The sequence below is a fragment of the Lycium ferocissimum genome, chromosome 4 (assembly GCF_029784015.1).
Source record: "Lycium ferocissimum isolate CSIRO_LF1 chromosome 4, AGI_CSIRO_Lferr_CH_V1, whole genome shotgun sequence".
In the NCBI taxonomy this organism is placed as follows: domain Eukaryota; kingdom Viridiplantae; phylum Streptophyta; class Magnoliopsida; order Solanales; family Solanaceae; genus Lycium; species Lycium ferocissimum.
This window is the reverse complement of record NC_081345.1, coordinates 29769524-29787072: the sequence shown is the minus strand read 5'-3', so window position 1 is coordinate 29787072 and position 17549 is coordinate 29769524. Positions and strand designations below refer to the sequence as shown.

Genomic DNA, 17549 nt, shown 5'->3' with positions numbered 1-17549 from the left:
TTTTTCAGTAGATGTTAGTTCTCTACCGGTTGATGATGCTTATTCTTCGACCAACTTTAGCATGTAAAATCTACATCGTCTTGCCAGCATTCTGTTATTTTCTTTTCTAATCCTTTACACGGCAAGCTCGCAAGTTTCCGGACCTACTTGAGGCATGGTTATGGAGTACCTTGTTGGGATTGGAGCGTTGAGATTTTTCAAGTCACGAACAAGACGTTCTGATTCGGCAAGCCGATGTGCCAATTCTCGGCCTAAACCGCAATAATATTCTCACGGATCTGAATATTTCACACTGCGGAAATCATCATTACGCTTTATAAGAAGGTGGGGATTTAGCTCATCTAGTTTGAAACCACTGGTATCGCTCGAAAAACTGCTATGATTTGAACTCTCATCATCACTGCTATTTGGTTCTTTTGGAAGGAGTAAAGACCAAGCTGAGTTTCTACTACTCGACATTGAATATGTTGTAGTCTAATAACAAAAGAAAGTGCTACTTATATAGTTGCAAACCCCCATGTACTCCTAGTTTTGGGGGGGGGGGGGGGTTGGTCTCTTTTTATGACCCTACCTACTTACTTTATATAAAAAAATATTAATCTTCACCGTACATCTCACGTCCGAATCCCACTGGATCTAAATCTTGTGCTACCATGTACACCATATTCTACCCTAAGGTAACGTATTTGCATCCGATTGTTCTCTTCGCGAAAACGGTTAAGAGCAAAATTATACTCTTGTGGAGTTCCACGAGGCATTGACATAGTACCTTTTTTTTTTGCGTTTAAGCCCTACTAACGCTAACTTTTGCTCCAGTGCTGCAGCCTCCCTAATACGCCAATTTCACTCCTCTGTCATCATATTGTTGTAACGTTGGTTGTATCTCTCGTTCGGGTTGTTTGAGTATTCAAAATCTTCACCCAATTCCCATGTCATACCCATTGCGTCGAATATGTTTTCTAGAGTCAACGATATAACATGACTAATATCTCTAAATTAGTCAAAAAATAACATAGTAACTCAATTTTGTATGGAATTTTGTGTGGTTGGTAACTATTCGTCAAATTACGTTATATAACACTTAAAGTTTGATTCGAATTATGACATTTTTTTTGTATGACAATTGAGGTGACATAACATAGTGTAGGAGTATAGCGCAAGAAAAATGCGCGTTATAAATAAAACAACGTAGTAATTCTCATCGCGTTATACACATATAACGCAGTAATTTAGTGCGTTATTCTGACATAATGCATTATTTTATTGCGCTATTCGCGGGGTCCGACATAGCGGTTAATTCATGCATTATGCAACACTCCGTACTTAATTGATTTGACGTAACACCGCAAGACACACTAATTTCATGCATACGTTGGTTCAATATTCAAACTTCAAATCTATTAATACATATTTCGAATGAGAGAAAAAATTCTAAGTTTCATCCAATTTTTAACACAAATTCTAAGTTTCATCCAGTTTTTGCATTTTGTATTCCTCCTAAATTAGTCAAAAAATGGAAGATGTTCCAAAAATTAGAGTTTCTTTATTCTGGGACGGACAAATTATATTCGAGGAATATAATTAGCGCTATGATTCTTCCCCAAAATATCATGTTAAGTTTTCACTTGACTTAAAATTCTCAAAAGCCCCAAGGCTTGTATAATAGACTACAAGTTAGTAGGAGTGATTTTGATTTAAATATAATTGGAAAATATTCAATGTCATTTACGCCGCAAGGTGTAACTAGTTATGGACGATTAAGGTACATTCAAGACGTACGGTTCTTTGACGGATTATTTGAAGGCGCCTTATGATTATAGGGAATGCATAACTTTAAACGTCCTTGAAATGTACAGAGAAGGTCCCATTAATCGACCGGAATTCATGGATAGGGCTCCCTAGCCCGAAAGACATCGTTGGGAAGCCCCCGTCTAGAATTCGGCCCAAATCACTCAAGGTAACTTACTTATGAACACAATTACCCCCGACATGAGTATTCATGAAGGCATTTTGACGAGTCAAATGCCTATGGATAGATTAAGTCAGCAATTTGATGGGCAGTGGTAAATATTCATTTTTTACATTATTATTATTATTATTGTTGTTGTTGTTGTTTTTTGTTGTTGTTGTTGTTGTTGTTGTTGTTGTTGTTATTATTATTATTATTATTATTATTATTATTATTATTATTATTATTATTATTATTATTATTATTATTATTATTATTATTATTATTATTATTATTATTATTATTATTATTATTATTATTATTATTATTATTATTATTATTATTATTATTATTATTATTATTATTATTATTATTATTATTATTATTATTATTATTATTATTATTATTATTATTATTATTATTATTATTATTATTATTATTATTATTATTACGGAAAAGGGCCAAAATTACCCCTGAACTTTGAAAAATAGTTCAATCCATACCTCGCTATATTTAGGGCCAATTATACCTTTAAAGTTATACCATGGGGTCAATTATACCCTTGTCTAGCGTACCCGTGGCATCATCCCGGCCCTTCAAAATTATTTTACTCTCAAAATAATTTTTACTCACTAAAATAACTCAATGACTCCAAATTTTTTTTCCGAAGAAAAATAATACGGATAATTTTTCCAAAAAAAATATAAAAATAATTCCGTATTATTTTTTTTAAAAAAAAAATCTGGTCGGATTGAGTTATTTTTGTAAAAAATTATTCGAGGGTAAAATAATTTTTTGAAGGGCCAGATGATGCCACGTGGCAACAAGCAGATGTAAGGGTATAATTGACTTACAAGATAACCGTAAGTGGCATAATTATCCTAAAGTATAACGGCGGTATGAATGAACTATTTTTCAAAGTTCAAGGGTAATTTTGGCCCTTTTCCGTTATTATTATTATGTGTAGTGGCAATCGAATGTCATTAATGATGTCGATTATATTATTTAGGGGTTATACATTCGATATGGATCATATTGACGGCCCTCAATCGAGATGGATGAATCAAAGTTGGAACATCCTCATTTATCCAACTACTCAAACCGATGGTCCTTTCTCAAGTTTTTGGTGCGATTGATTACTATCGAGTACGTCTATTTTTTTTTAACATCAAAAAGTATTATTTGATGTAGAATAGTTAAAATACTCTACATGTAGGGAGAATGTGTGGTTGCACCAAATTATAGTGCAAAGACCTGGCTATGGATGGTCCTGGATTATCCGAATTATACGGTGATATCATCGAGCGATAGCAGGAAATACCTAATGCGGAGGAAAGTGAGGACGAGGTTGAGGTTGAACTAATCCTCAATATCAAGTAGAATCTGAGAAGACATGATGAACCGTTCGGCACACCAAGCAGGAATCGAATTCACAACAACCATTTGAACGAAGAGTCGGCTCGTTCGGGGCCGCAAAGCCAATTTCAACAAAGAAGAGTAAACCCCGATTCAATGGCATTCCGATGAGATCCCCATTCGATCATCTTCAAGATCGCCTTCAGACTCTTTGTCTTTACTAGGGATGATGATCATATTCGGCGAAGTTTGTGGAAAGAGCCAGTGGATCTTTTAAAACAAAAAGCTCATATTGAAAAAAGCATGATTTTCAACTCGAAAAAATCATTGCAAAGGCTGTTAAGATTTATTGCATCCAGTGGACGAGGAGTTTAAAGTTGACGATTCCATACAAAAACTTTGACGATTAGTCTCATAAGCGAAAATATCAAGATCGCGAATGGATGCTCCATGGTAAGGAAACCGTCGAAAGATGTGGACTATTTCAAAGTTCTACAAAGCACACTTGTGATATGGGTGACCTCCCGCATGATCATTGTTAACCTAGATACCAATACAGATTGCTCCGTGTTAGTTGGCGACATCGGAAAAAGCCCAAGGTATCCCCTTCGCCTAAGTTTATTTTATTTTTGGTGTTAATATAATGTTCGTCGTATGCCGATATTTCAACTTATTCAAAGTTCCCTATTAAAGATTGTATTAAAGCCGTCCTGAAAGTATATAGCAAAACTGTTAGTAGGAGGAAGGCATATCTTGGGCGTATGCGTGCACATGAGATAGTTTACGGCAATTGGGAGGGCTATTTCAAGAAGTTGTCGAGATACACGGCGCTCTACAACACTTCAATCATGGTATCGTTGTTGAATGGAAGCTCAAATCGAAGTCAGCGTGCCCAAGAATATTTTTGAGTTTGTGTTTTAGGCATTCAAATCATGCATTGATGGTTTTGCTCATTGTCGGCCTGTAATATCAATAGATGGAACGCATGTGTATGGGGCATACGACATAAAGCTACTAATTGCAGTTGGAATGGATGCAAATGGAGCTATATTCCCTCTAGCTTTTGCAATTGCAGCTAATGAGAGCATTAGTACGTGGGGTATGTTTTTGGACTACTTAAGGCAACACGTTACTAAGGATCGCATGGGAATATGTGTGATATCAGACAAAAATACTGGCATATTGCACAATATGTTCAATTTGCAAGGGTGGAAGCCACCCTTTGCCTACCATCGTTATTGTTTAAGGCATTTGAAGGCAAACTTTCAAAAGGCATATCGAATCCCAGCACTTTGCAATTGGATGTGGGCGGGGCCGTAATAGAGCTTCAGAGAAGAAGTTTGACATCGCAAATAGACATTATTAGGCGGGCGTAACGAGGAAGCCTTCCACCGGTTGAATGTAATTGATAAAGACAAACGGACATTACACCGTAACGAAGGTAGGCGATGGGTATGTCGACAACAAACAAACGGCTCCGAGTCATTCAATGGTTTGTTGAAACCGCACGGACTACCCGTCACCGCAATGGCGAGAATGACTTTAAGCTGTTGTGGAGCGGTTCGTCAATAGATCAAAAGAGGCCAAAGCACATGCAACAGAGGGTCTAAGACGGATGTCAAAACGTCACAATCGTTTGAGTACCACAAATATAAGCTCGTAAACATGACCGGATGAGTACAACCTCCGCAGCGCATATATTTGAACTCACAACAAGTGTGCACCAAGGTAAAGGAGGTAACGTCCACACAATTTGTGAGATTCCAAGAACATGCACATGTGGCAAGTGGCAATCATATCACATGCCATGTTCTCATGCCTTCAAGTGTTTTATCACAACGGGAAAGAACGCCTCCGAGTACAATGGCCGAGAAATATACATTGAAAATTATGCAAGAACGTATCTTTGGAAGGTTCTACCCACTTGGTAGTGAGAGTTATTGGCACACCGATCCATTTTCAATGGTTGCAAATAAAGCATTTATCCGTAAATTCAAAAAGAATGCATACTCCCGTATTCATAATGATGGATGTTCTAACGGGGGAGATACACTCGAAAAATGCTCATTTTGCAATTATGTTGGTCACGATAAGCCCAAGTGTCCCTTACGGCATGGTGGTCAAACTACATCTCGCGGTGGAAGTACCTCGTGGTGGGAGGAAACTTTCGCGCGGTAGATCTAGCAAGGTCGCACATCTAGTGGTAGTGGCACATCTCGCGGTGGTGGCACATCTCGCGATGGTGGCGGAAGATCAACTCAAGGGCATTAATTGATGAATGTTTTTTAAGTTTTTTTTTCTTTGTTTGATGATTGTATTTTAAAAAGTTTGAATTTCTTATTAATGAACAAGTTTAAGTATTTTCATATTGTTATGAATGATGCAATTTAATTATTTTGAGATTTGTATGAATGCTGCAATTTTGACTAAAAAATAGTAGTCTTATTAATGAACAAGTTTAAGTATTCATGAAGAACTTAAAGCTAATGACACCAAGCCTTTAAACAAAAATGACGTTCGAGCACTTTTCAACCACTAAAACGGCAATCCGAAGATTTTCTTGTCCTTGATGTATTGAGCCTACCTTATCAATCGCACAAAAATAAGGAGGGTTCTACATAAAATATTGAAGTTTCAGGGTCCCGAAGCATGATTAATCTATGGTCAAAGTACGTTAAAAAGTGTAATGAAAGAGGGTTAATCAAAAGGGCCAAAAAAAAAAAAAAAAAAAGGGACCCCTTTAGCGCAGAAAATTACTGCGCTAAAGGCAGTTTTGTAACTTTTTTTTTTTGTTGGAGTAGTTTGGTTCAAAATGTTTTTTTTTGGGGTCATTATGGTTCCGGACTCAGAGAAACAGGCGCATGTTATTTTCTTTTTCTGTATAATAATTGGTTTAGGCAGAAACAGAGAGCTAAGTGGAAAGTGAGGTAGCCTTTGACTTGCCTTCTTGTGATTGTTTTTCCTTTCAATTGTTCTTTCCCGCCTGGACGTATTGCTCTATCTGCAAGTAAACCTATTTTAACCTCTTATGCAAATATTATATCTTCATTCTCCTTTGACAAATCTAGATTGAAGATTTCTTAAACGTAATGTTGTGAAAACCCACGAAAAGAAAATGACATTCAATTTCTGCAACAAATAGAAAAAGAATCAATATCTGCAAGACTGCAACAAATTTTTTTCATTATGAATTTTTATTGCTATTTGTCATTTTACATTTTCACTATCCGTTGAAATATGATATATACATCGTCCTCCAAAATCCTTCTAATTTTTAAAAAAAAAATTAGTACTTCAAATTGTATCATCTTTTTTTGGAAGGGAAGATACAATATACTCTTTAGCTTTAAACTTATCACTTTTTAAAAATTGTATTTAAGCTTATGTGTAATTGAAGTTACTGAGATGGTTTGATATGTGAATCTCGGGCGTGTAAGTTTTCTTTTCTACCTTCCAATTTGTCGTTACCACTGCCACATTGAAGAAACTAGCAATCTCACTCTCATCTTCACACTACATTTGTACAACTAGCCTCACGCCGTGGGAAGCGGTCTATCTGTTTTTTAGAACGCTTTTATTTACCCCCTCTTTTTCCTCAACTTCACGTCTCTTGCCTTCTTTCTTTCAACTGCTCAATCACTCAACAAACACACACACACACACTCAATGAGACCTTCAGGAGCGAAAAACTTGTTGCCACCTGGGCTGGTGTCCAATCTTCAGGATGTCCTTTCTGCCAGAAAGGGTGGTGCCCAAAATGACAATAATGAAGATTCAACGGAACCCAACTCGGTTCCAGATGAGGTTGACGATACAAAGCCTGTCGTTTTGGTTACAAACGCTGATGGGATCGATTCCCCTGGCCTAACATATCTCATTCATGCTCTCGTTTCTCAGGGACTTTACAATGTTCACGTCTGCGCTCCTCAATCGTACGTGGGTTTTCTTTTAAATTTTTCCTCTCTCCCCGTTACTTATACGTATTTGTTTACACAGACTACGGTTTTTTATTCTTGATTAATTATCTCATGCGTGCACCTCAACTCTCCCCACCCTGCAAAAAGAAAAAAGAAAAACAACTATGGCTCGGGCAGCCCGGTGCACTAATGCGCGGGGTCCGAGAAGGCCTCGCCACGGCGGGGCCTATTATATCTCAGCCTTACCCTCGCATTTCTCGCACGGCGTTTCCACGGCCGAACCCCTAAACTCCCGGTCACATAAAAAAAAAAAAAAAAAAAGAACTATGGCTAATTGGTTTCAAATTCGGTGTTGGAGTGGAAGGGGTCCAAAATAGAGGAGAATATATATAGGAGGTTTCCATAGCTAATCCCAACATGCTCTGGATTGAGCGTTGTTAATGGGGTTGGCGAATTTTTGTAGATGTCGAAATGCTAGAATGCAGGCTCTCTTGGTGTATGGGTCCTGATTAACTCCTGAGTTTGTTTTTATCCCTCACAGTAAGGATAAGGGCGGTATCTAATTTAGTACTTCGCTGCAATATTTTTTTTTTATTATTTTTTTTTATTTTTTACCAATATACATCAAATAATTGACAAAAATGTCATTTACACTATTACTACTTGTTTAGTAATCATCTCTTCCTTATTATCTCCACATGTATGTTAATAATATCAATATTAGAATTATAAGAAGCTATATATATATATATATATATATATATATATATATATATATATATATATATATATATCATATTTTACTGTACCTCATTTTAACTGTTAAAGAAAGTGTTTCTCATTTTACTTTTCTTCTGAAAAGCTGTTTTTTATTCAATAGATCAAAATCGATAATCATAAGTTTTATATATTTTTAATTATATTATTCTAACTTTTTTTTATCACATAATATAGTAAAACTAATATTAGATTGGATAAAATGATTAATGTATAATTTGTTTGCGAACCAAACAACCCCTTTAATAATTTATGGTTAATGTGTTTTCATCCAATTGCTATTGTAGAGATGAATCAACAGCAGGACACTCTTTTACTCTGAAAGAAACCATTGCTGTTACTTCGGCTGAGATTCATGGTGCTACTGCTTATGAAGTTACTGGTATCACATTCCGACTGTTTGGTTTTTAGTATATACTATGTTTTATTCAGTTTTTTGTTGGAAAGTTTGCGATTGATATTTACTTTAGCTTTATAGGACTACGCTTACATTTAGAACTTATTCTGGTGTCAGGGACTCCCGTAGATTGTGTGTCATTAGCCTTGTCTGGGGCAATATTTTCCTGGTCAAAGCCTATGCTGGTATTCTTTGACAAGCTTTCGGTTATACCACTTCCCTATTTTGGTATTTGCTTACACGCTGTTCTTTCTTTCTGCTTGGACTTTTAGGTGATAAGTGGAATCAACAAGGGCTCAAGTTGTGGCCATCATATGTAAGTCGTGTCTTCTTAGGTGAACTTTAATTAGCACAACTAATTTTTTTGAGATTGTTTTATTATGACTACTGCTCATATTGAAGTTGTGAATTGACACTTTCTACCTCTTTTATTTGGTACTCTTATATCTCCTTAGAATTTTGTGATTATTTGTATTACTTCACTGTTTCCAGGTTTTACTCAGGTGTTGTAGCTGGTGCAAGGGAGTCATTGTTTAGTGGTGTTCCAGCTATATCGATGTCACTTGACTGGTATTTGCTTTTCATTTATGATGTACTGCTGAAATTTGATTAGTCTTGATGGCCTTAACAATGTATACCCATAATCTATTTTAGGAAGAAGGATGAAAGTAAGGAGGGTGATTTCAAGGATGCCGTAAGTGTTTGTTTACCGTTGATAAATGCAGCCCTTAGAGATGTTGAGAAGGGAGCTTTTCCCAAATGTTGCTTGCTGCATGTGGAAGTTCCAAAGTCTCCTCTGACAAACAAGGTCTGGTTTATTGTCACACCTTTGATCGCTTCTTCCAAATGAAGAACAATACAAATATTGGACTTGTGGTTCGTTGGTCAGACCAATTCATCAAAACGAATTCATGTTTTCGTCTTCTTTCCTTTTTCTCCCAAGTCCATCCATGTTCCATATATAGGGCTTATAGCTGTGTTTGCTTTAGCATATTGTATCTCTTCATGTATGTGCGGGGTATAGAGAGATTATTTTTGTCCCTTTATGTGACAGGGATTTAAATTGACCAAGCAAAGTCACTGGAGCACTAAGCTTTGCTGGCAAGCTATTTCAGCAAATAGGAATCCTACTGCCGGACGTTTTGTTCCCAATCAGCAAAGCCTTGGACTACAGCTTGCACAACTAGGCCGAGATGCTTCTGCAGCTGTGAGTTAACTGGTCCTTTACTGACATGTGAATGAGTGACAACCCAATTTCTCTTCAAGTTAAGCTAGATCAAGAATTAATCTATCCCCTATCCCAATATCTAAAAGGAATTTATATGGAGTTGAAATTCTGTTGAATACTATTAAAAAAGCATAGCATTCAGAGCTTAAGGCAGGTAGTAACTTAAAAGCTGATTCATTTCCCAGTTCATGAGTTGAGCAGTATTGGAGTGGCTTCTTTGATTCCGTTATAGTACGCAATGAGACAAAAGTGCACATAAATGGGTCAGAATACAGTTATTTGTGACAAGCTTTTTAGAACACTTTGCAGCCCCTTCTTGTTTTAGTTGTCTCAGTCAAGGTTTGCATTGTAGATACTCTTAACCATTCAGACCTCCAAATCTCATTTTTCTCAGGGTGCCGTCGGTTAGCCACTCAGAAAGAGAATATAAAGGAGGTTGAATCTGTAGGTGTAGCAGGGAAATCTGATCCCAACCGGAAAGCCAAGTACTTCAGATTGAGGTAAGGAATTTTTTTCCATCTCTAGGGAAATATCGTATCCAGTTGCTCTCTTGGATAACTAATAGAGGAATCTTCAGGTTTTTTTCTAATTGAAAATGTAATTTTCAACTTAATTAATCTCTGTCAATGGAAAAGAGGGGATCTTATGTATCAGAGCATGTTAAGTGATTCTGATGTTGATCTCCTTTCTCTATAAACGAATCCACGTTTAACTGACAAAAAGGGGAAATTCTGATGAGTTCTCACATGTATGCTTATTGTACTATCTTTGTGATGATGGAGCAGGCTTGTTTTTTCTATTTGGTTGTCACTTTTATATTTTTGATAAAACTTGGTTGGTCACTTTTATGTCCTCAGATGTTGCGAAGTTGTGGTTCTCACAACCAAGCATCTCACATTTCCTTATACTGATCTTTCTCATCTATGCCATCCCATACCTTTTACTTAGCATCTATGCAATCCTATACCTTTTTACTGGTACCAGTTGGTTCTAATGTTAAAGTGGATGTCGTCATTGGTTATTTGCACTGCAGTTACTTGAGAAGAAGCAGGAAGAAGAGGACGAGGATTTAGATTTTAGAGCTCTTGAAAATGGCTTTGTAAGTTCATTACTCTAATCCTCGATATAAATGTCTTTCTCCCACATGGCGCTGGGAGGGCGTTTTAGAGTTCCTTGTCAATTATCTGCCCTTGTGGACACATGTAACATTACAGTCTAGCCAATCTCACACTAGGGGATAAGCTCGTCTTTATATGCTCTTGACCGATTGATATTATTGTGCTCAATAGATAGCGGTCACTCCAGTCTCTCTATCGATGCATGTAGAAGCAGATGTTCATGCAGCCGCTGCAGAGTGGATTTCCAATGCATTAGAAGCTGAACAATGAAATTCATCCAGTCACTTGATCACTAACCTTCTGTACATTTCGAGATGAATTTGTCTTGGTCATCTATGCAAAATCCACATTGGTGATGCCTTGATTGTTGATTTGTTTTTGTCTATTGCCTCATCCCTTTTTACTTTGTAGTGAAGCAAATCCATCAGCTAACAGGGTTGTGTTGTAGGCTTCTTTATTGACAAAGTTGTGGTTACGCAGAATGGTTAGGTTATTCTTTTCTACCTTGTAAACAGAAACAAACAGATGAAATATAGTGGAATGCTTTTCATTACTTGATATGCTGAAAGTTGAGTGATTCTTTGTTACATGATTCTTTCTTCGGAAAAGGCCCAAATATGCGATCGAACTATCGGAAATGGCTCATTTATGCCACTCGTCAATAGTTTGCCTCATTTATGCCACTCGTCAATAGTTTGGCTCATTTATGCCACTCGTCAATAGTTTGACTCATTTATGCCATTGAACTATCGGAAATGACTCATTTATGCCACTCATCAATAGTTTGGCACATTTATGCCATCGCCCGTTACCAAAATGACTCATCCATGCCATTTTTCGTTAACGCCGGTGTTACAATACCAGATATGACACGTGGCTTCCAACTAGATTATGGTTGTGGGTGGGAAGCGTATGGGTCAGATTTTTATTAATTTGGGATTTAAAATTGGGCTCGTTTAATTAAACGACGTAGACCTCTAATTGGAGGCCACATGTCATAGCTGGTATTATAAAACCGACGTTAATGAAAAATGGCATGGATGAGTCATTTTGGTAACGGGCGATGGGATAAATGAGCAAACTATTGATGAATGATATAAATGAGCCATTTCCGATAGTTCGGTGGCATAAACGAGCCAAACTATTAATGAGTGGCATAAATGAGCCATTTCCGATAGTTCGGTGGCATATTTGAGCCTTTTCTGTTCTTTTCTTTAAGCATCTGAGTCATTGTTTATTACTATTCTTTCTTTGCAGAAATATCTAGTGAAGTGAAACTTTTGTGTACTACTCCCTCCGGATCAGAAAGAGTGTCCACTTAATCATTTTCACACTCTTAAGAAAAACTAATTCCTAGGCAAAAATAGATAATTTGACTAAAATGCCCATAATTAAATAGTTATTGGGATTTGGTCATCTAACACTTGATAAGGGCAAATCTGAAAAAGTAAGGTTAATTTTTTCTTGATTTGGTAAGTGAACACTCTTTTTGAACCAAAAAATAAAAGCTAAGTGGATACTCTTTTTTATCCGGAGGGAGTATGATTTACCTTCTTGTACCGGGTGGAGTGCACAAATAGCCGAACCCCCATTTAAGCCATATAGTAAGAGTTCTTAAATTTTTGCAAGTATAACCGTTTTTAAATCAACTTCGGACGCGCTAGTCTGAAGTTCAGACGAACGTGTAAGAAATTTGACTTGCCAACATTTATCTTCAGACAATTTTGACGCAAGTAACTTCAACCATTTTTGCAGATGTTCGGGTCATATACAACTGAACTCACTTGATGTTAGACTTCTAAGTGATGTATGATTGCTTCTCCCTTAGTGTGATATTTCTTGTGGGCAGCACAGTAACTCAAATAAACACTCCTTGGCATCTTGCAACAAGAAGATCTAAATCCTAAGAAGATAAATACGGGAAAAAGGGAGAGTAGTCCTTAAATTGGCTATAGATAAAAAATTTAACAAGTTATTTCGCCTTAAACGGGGTTCTGCAAATAGGCTAGCTCACAAAACTACTTGCTTGTGCGTTGGTAATGGATCTCTCGTCTTACATAATTAACTTTTAGCAAAATTATAAATCTTTTGATAACACAAGTTATGCATAATATGACAACCTATATGCTAATAAAATATATGACGATTGACATAAACTGGGTCGATTTATGGTTAAACAATTTTAGTAACTATCATAATTTGATTATTTTTATTTATATCACATTAACGTTGATACTGAACATAAAAATATGCGACGGGTTGAAGGTTCTAGTTACATGAATAATAGTAAGAACACTGTGAATCGTCGTTGAGCAAAGGAGGACACAAGAAATAAGTCACAATTGGATCTAACTTCACGTTTCAAATCAAAGCAATGTCACTGCAACAAGAAGAAAGTCATAATTGAATTTTTAACATAACGTTTCAAATCGTAGAAATAGCGTTCACCTGCGCTTTTCGACCATATAATTAAAAAATAATCACTGTCATGGAGTTTCAAATTTCACAGGTGGAATTCCATGGTCTATCCTGATGTTTCACTTGTGGAACTTAAAATTTCAATAAGGTGATTATTTTTCGATTACAGGATCTGAAAAGACTATTCGTGAATTTTTAACCTTTCAAATTAGAAGAAATTGTACGACCTGCTTTCAAATGGGCTGATCTTTAATTTTTTGCCTTCAAAATCGAACTTATGACAGGGCATAAGTTCTTTAAAGGAGCGTACATAACTTTTGTGATATTACGATGTGAAAATATAAACTTACGTCCGCGAAATAGTTGTTTGTTATGAGGGCCAATAAAGACCAGCACAAAACAAGGACAAAAGTGCAAATGACCCCCTTTCAAATCAAAGCCAGGTTACTTCAACTTAATTGGGTTAGAAGCCAAGGCCCACAAAAAGATAGGCCCATATTAAGCCTAAAGTTTTCTCAGGGAAAAAAAAAATGGAGGAACCTGGAAGAAGTCGAAGTAGATACAGTGCTAGGGTTTAGCATCTTCGTTGTGTATCAAGTGTAAGAAAATGTCGTCATCTTCATCAAAAACCCTAATTCGAACAGGCGTTTCTCTGATTAGCCGTTTAATGAGCCAAAACTTAAGATGTTTATCATCAGCTCAAACTCCAGAAATTGCAAATCGGACCCTCACTTCTAGGCTATTTCCATCTCTATCCTCTCAGTCTCCAGTTCCTCTTAATTTACCCCAATCCGATGTTGATTCGTTCAAAAAGGTTTCCACTGAAGGTTTCTTATATCCAACTGGCCTTCCTTCTCTCCCCTTTTTCCTCCCTGAAGGTCAATCTCTTTTTTCCCTCTCTTTATATTTCAACTTATGCTACATTATTGTGTAATCTTGGTATTTAACTGGTAATTTGTGGTACATGTTATATTTATTAAGTATTTCATTTGTGATATGAAATGGGCCACAGCAGAAGCGTAATAGATGTAGATGAAACATATTGTTGACCTCAACTAGGATCGAAATTGTGGCATACGTAACTGGTTAATTTTGAATACATTCAAACTCTCAAGGGAAAGTGTCTAAGTTCTCAAATATTCAGAATATACAACAACAAAAACATACACAGTGTAATCCCACAGAGTGGGGTCTGGGGAGGGTAGAGTGTACGCAGACCTTACCCCTAACTTGGCAAGTAAAGATTCTGTTTTCAGAATATCATATGCTGAATTTGTCCATGCCATTTGGTTAAAGAGAAACCGAAGATCTAAAGATGAGGATGGGAGAATATAGCCGGGGATGTTTGATATTCTACGGATAGCTAGTTGTGTATAACTTAGCTAAAGTTTTGTAATTCTTTCACCGGTGAATAATACAATGTTAGTTACCCCCAAAAAAAAAAAAAAAAAGATACATTGCACTTGGAGCTGCTAGTTGATTCAATTTCAAATGCAATGACAGTTGTTCCTTTCTAGCCTGTTGTTTCTCTTTAGGATCACACTTCGCAGGAAATTTCAATATAATTAGAGCACAGGGATAAAAAACTCTCCTTTTCTATAGGCAAAGATATGCTTGACCAATCCATCTAAGGCTGTGTGGTGATCAAAGTTAGCTCTGGAAGTTTCTTGAGCAGGCTGCTAGTTCAAGTACATTGATAACTTACAGTCGGGTTAAGCTAAAAGTGGGTGTGTTGAGTTGAATTTCAGCAGGGTGAAACAGGTTGAGTTAAACAAAAAAATGAGTTATAGTCCAACCTGTTGAACTTTATATGTCAGTCAAATGTTGGGTTTCAAATGTATAAAAAGATAAGTGGTGTCAACTTGCGCAACGCAATCCATTGTGGCTTGCGCTAATTGTTCTCGTAGAAGTTAGAACTGCAATTTACTAATTACATCTCTTGATAATTTTTTATTCATTTTCAACGCTACAGAGTTTAGAAACAAATTATTAACCTTCGAACATTGTTACGTTGGTTTCCTCCTTGTCTGAATATTCTTGGCTTTCCTGACTGCAGTATCTTTTGAATGATGTTTAAAAAGACAAATACTATCTAATGTCTATTAAACAAAACAGGGATTCAGTAGCAACCTCTTCTTCAACGTAAATAGACAAAAAGTTTAGTTTGTGTGAAAACTGGCTTAGTACTTTTCTCAAACTAGAATGGAAAAGGAGCTCTCATATCTCAAAAGATAAATAAAATGAGAAATGAAGTACCAACAGGGTGAGATGTAACCCATTAGGTTGCAGATCATTAGCTCATTGTAGAACAATATTCTGACGGGTAATATTGTTTTAATTCATAGTTAAACAACTTATTAAAGTTGTGCGAGTTACACAGAATAAGCGAAATGTGCCACCGAATTCATAATGTAGCATTCTTAATTTTATAGATGCCAGGCTGTTCTCTTTGTTGTTTGCTTCAGGGCAGGCAGGCATATGGGTAGAATGAAAAGAGATGTTCTTGGATACTGAATTAAAGCATTTCTTTGTCTTCTAATTAAACCACGATATATGTTGACTACCTTGAGTTTATATTCTATGTTTACGTCAGTTCTCGTGGTTCTCCACATTCTAACTGGCACTTGGAGAATGCTCTCTAGAGAAGTTAGTAAACAAGAATTATCCTTATGTGAGACTATTGTATATAGAGTTGATAGCTGTACGGAGGCTCTTTTTTGTCTATGTGAGTGCTTTCGGATGAGTCAGATAAAATAGGCGCGAAACAAGTATTACCTTGATGTTATCCTTATAAAAAAAAGAATTTCCTTGATGTTAGACATTTGTTTATAGAGTTGATAGCTGTATGGAGGCTCTTTCCTTTCTACTTGGTTCTATACACTTCTACAAATGTTAATTGTTGTTTAATTCATTTTCCTAATAAAAGAAAAATGCTTGGGTAGTCAGAAATTAAACTTGTTATATAACTGTGAGTTGCTTGTACCTTTCTTGGACTGGTCTGGTTTTGTGTGAATTATTTTTGTCAAAGCAATTAATAATTAACATTATTATTTGTTATTTCATCTGTGTATCTATTTAAACCATCAGAGACATGAATACAAAGAATCATTTAATTAACCTGGTTTTACATGAATTACTATATCATTCTTCTATTTCTGTTCATGCAGTTGATGATTCTTCGTCTAGTGGGATGCTTTTGTTTCCAAAGAGAACCTACCAACCCAGCAACATCAGGCGCAAGAGAACACATGGTTTCTTTGCTCGGTACGTCCCTCTCGCTTGCTCACTTTAACCACTGGACAAATTGCTACATTCTCAGTAAGAATAGTATTATGCACCATCTAGCACTTATATTATTCTATTATAGCTTTTTGAGTCTTTGAGTTGTTGAAAGAATATGCACTAGGCCACTTTTGCTTCTCTTCCTTTTTCTGGAAACTGTAGGATTATAATATATACAATACATTCCCCCGAGTCATATTTAAGTTATCGACATACTATTTTACTTTTAGAACAATTCCAACTAGAAGTAAGTGTACATGAAAGTGGAGTTGGAGTTGGGGATATCCTGTGTACTGCTATGCTTAATATGATGCCCAGGATTCTGGTGTGCTCTCATGCTTGTGATAAAAATTAGGTTGTCATTTGCCTCCAGCTGGTTTCATTTTTCTTGGTTCACTCGCTCTATAAGAGATCTTTTGTCTGGATTGTTTATGTTATTTGTTGAGTTCTGACTATCACACATTTTAATCATTGAGCAGCAAAGCAACAAAGGGTGGTAGGAGAGTTATTGCTCGACGTATTGCGAAGGGTCGAGCAAGAATAACAGCATAACAACAATTTTTGTTGCGTGGTTCACAAGTTGTACGGGTCAAGGCTAGAAGGCTGATTTAGGGCATTTCACGGATAACTTGAATAGGTGAAGTAGCGATTACTGAAAAGAATAGGATGAGGAGGTGGTGTTTTGTTGAGCCTCAAATTGGAGCTTGTACTTAGGCTCCTACTTCCCAGCTTTGTCCCCAACGCTTCTTAATATTTTTCTTTGGATTGAAGCTATTTTTATTTCCTCTAGAGATATGCATGATCTGTAATAAGGATTTTTTTTTCAAATGTACCCAAGTGTCCTAGAGATTGACGTGCGAACAATATCACCCTTTGGTTGTTTATGGTAAGTCACTTGATGGTCACGATAGAGACACCCATCTTAATTTAAGGAAGTGGATGTTGCCAAAGTAACGCGTTATTCCTTTCCTTTCAACTTATTCCCTGCAACTTAAAGTGTCACCAAGCTTCACATCTTCTTACTTACCATCTGCTCATTCATGGTCCACTCCTCCCCCAAAAAAGAAATTTTGAAGTGAAGAAACAAAGAATACAATTGAATATAAGA

General features: G+C 36.4%; 2 protein-coding genes across 2 annotated transcripts; both read left to right on the top strand.

Annotated features, from left to right (window-relative positions):
• Positions 1-6752: 6752 nt before the first annotated feature.
• LOC132054554 (uncharacterized) lies at positions 6753-11294 on the top strand. Its single transcript, XM_059446537.1, has 9 exons — positions 6753-7236; positions 8286-8380; positions 8513-8580; positions 8668-8711; positions 8888-8965; positions 9050-9203; positions 9450-9602; positions 10657-10722; positions 10913-11294. Exons 1-9 carry the CDS (start codon positions 6971-6973, stop codon positions 11009-11011), a joined length of 1023 nt encoding a protein of 340 aa, XP_059302520.1. The 5' UTR covers positions 6753-6970; the 3' UTR covers positions 11012-11294.
• Positions 11295-13676: 2382 nt separating this feature from the next.
• Positions 13677-17346, top strand: LOC132052199 (large ribosomal subunit protein bL34m). The gene is made up of 3 exons (XM_059443601.1): positions 13677-14037; positions 16327-16423; positions 16921-17346. The coding sequence occupies exons 1-3, from the start codon at positions 13767-13769 to the stop codon at positions 16991-16993; spliced, it is 441 nt and encodes a 146-aa protein (XP_059299584.1). The 5' UTR covers positions 13677-13766; the 3' UTR covers positions 16994-17346.
• Positions 17347-17549: the final 203 nt, after the last annotated feature.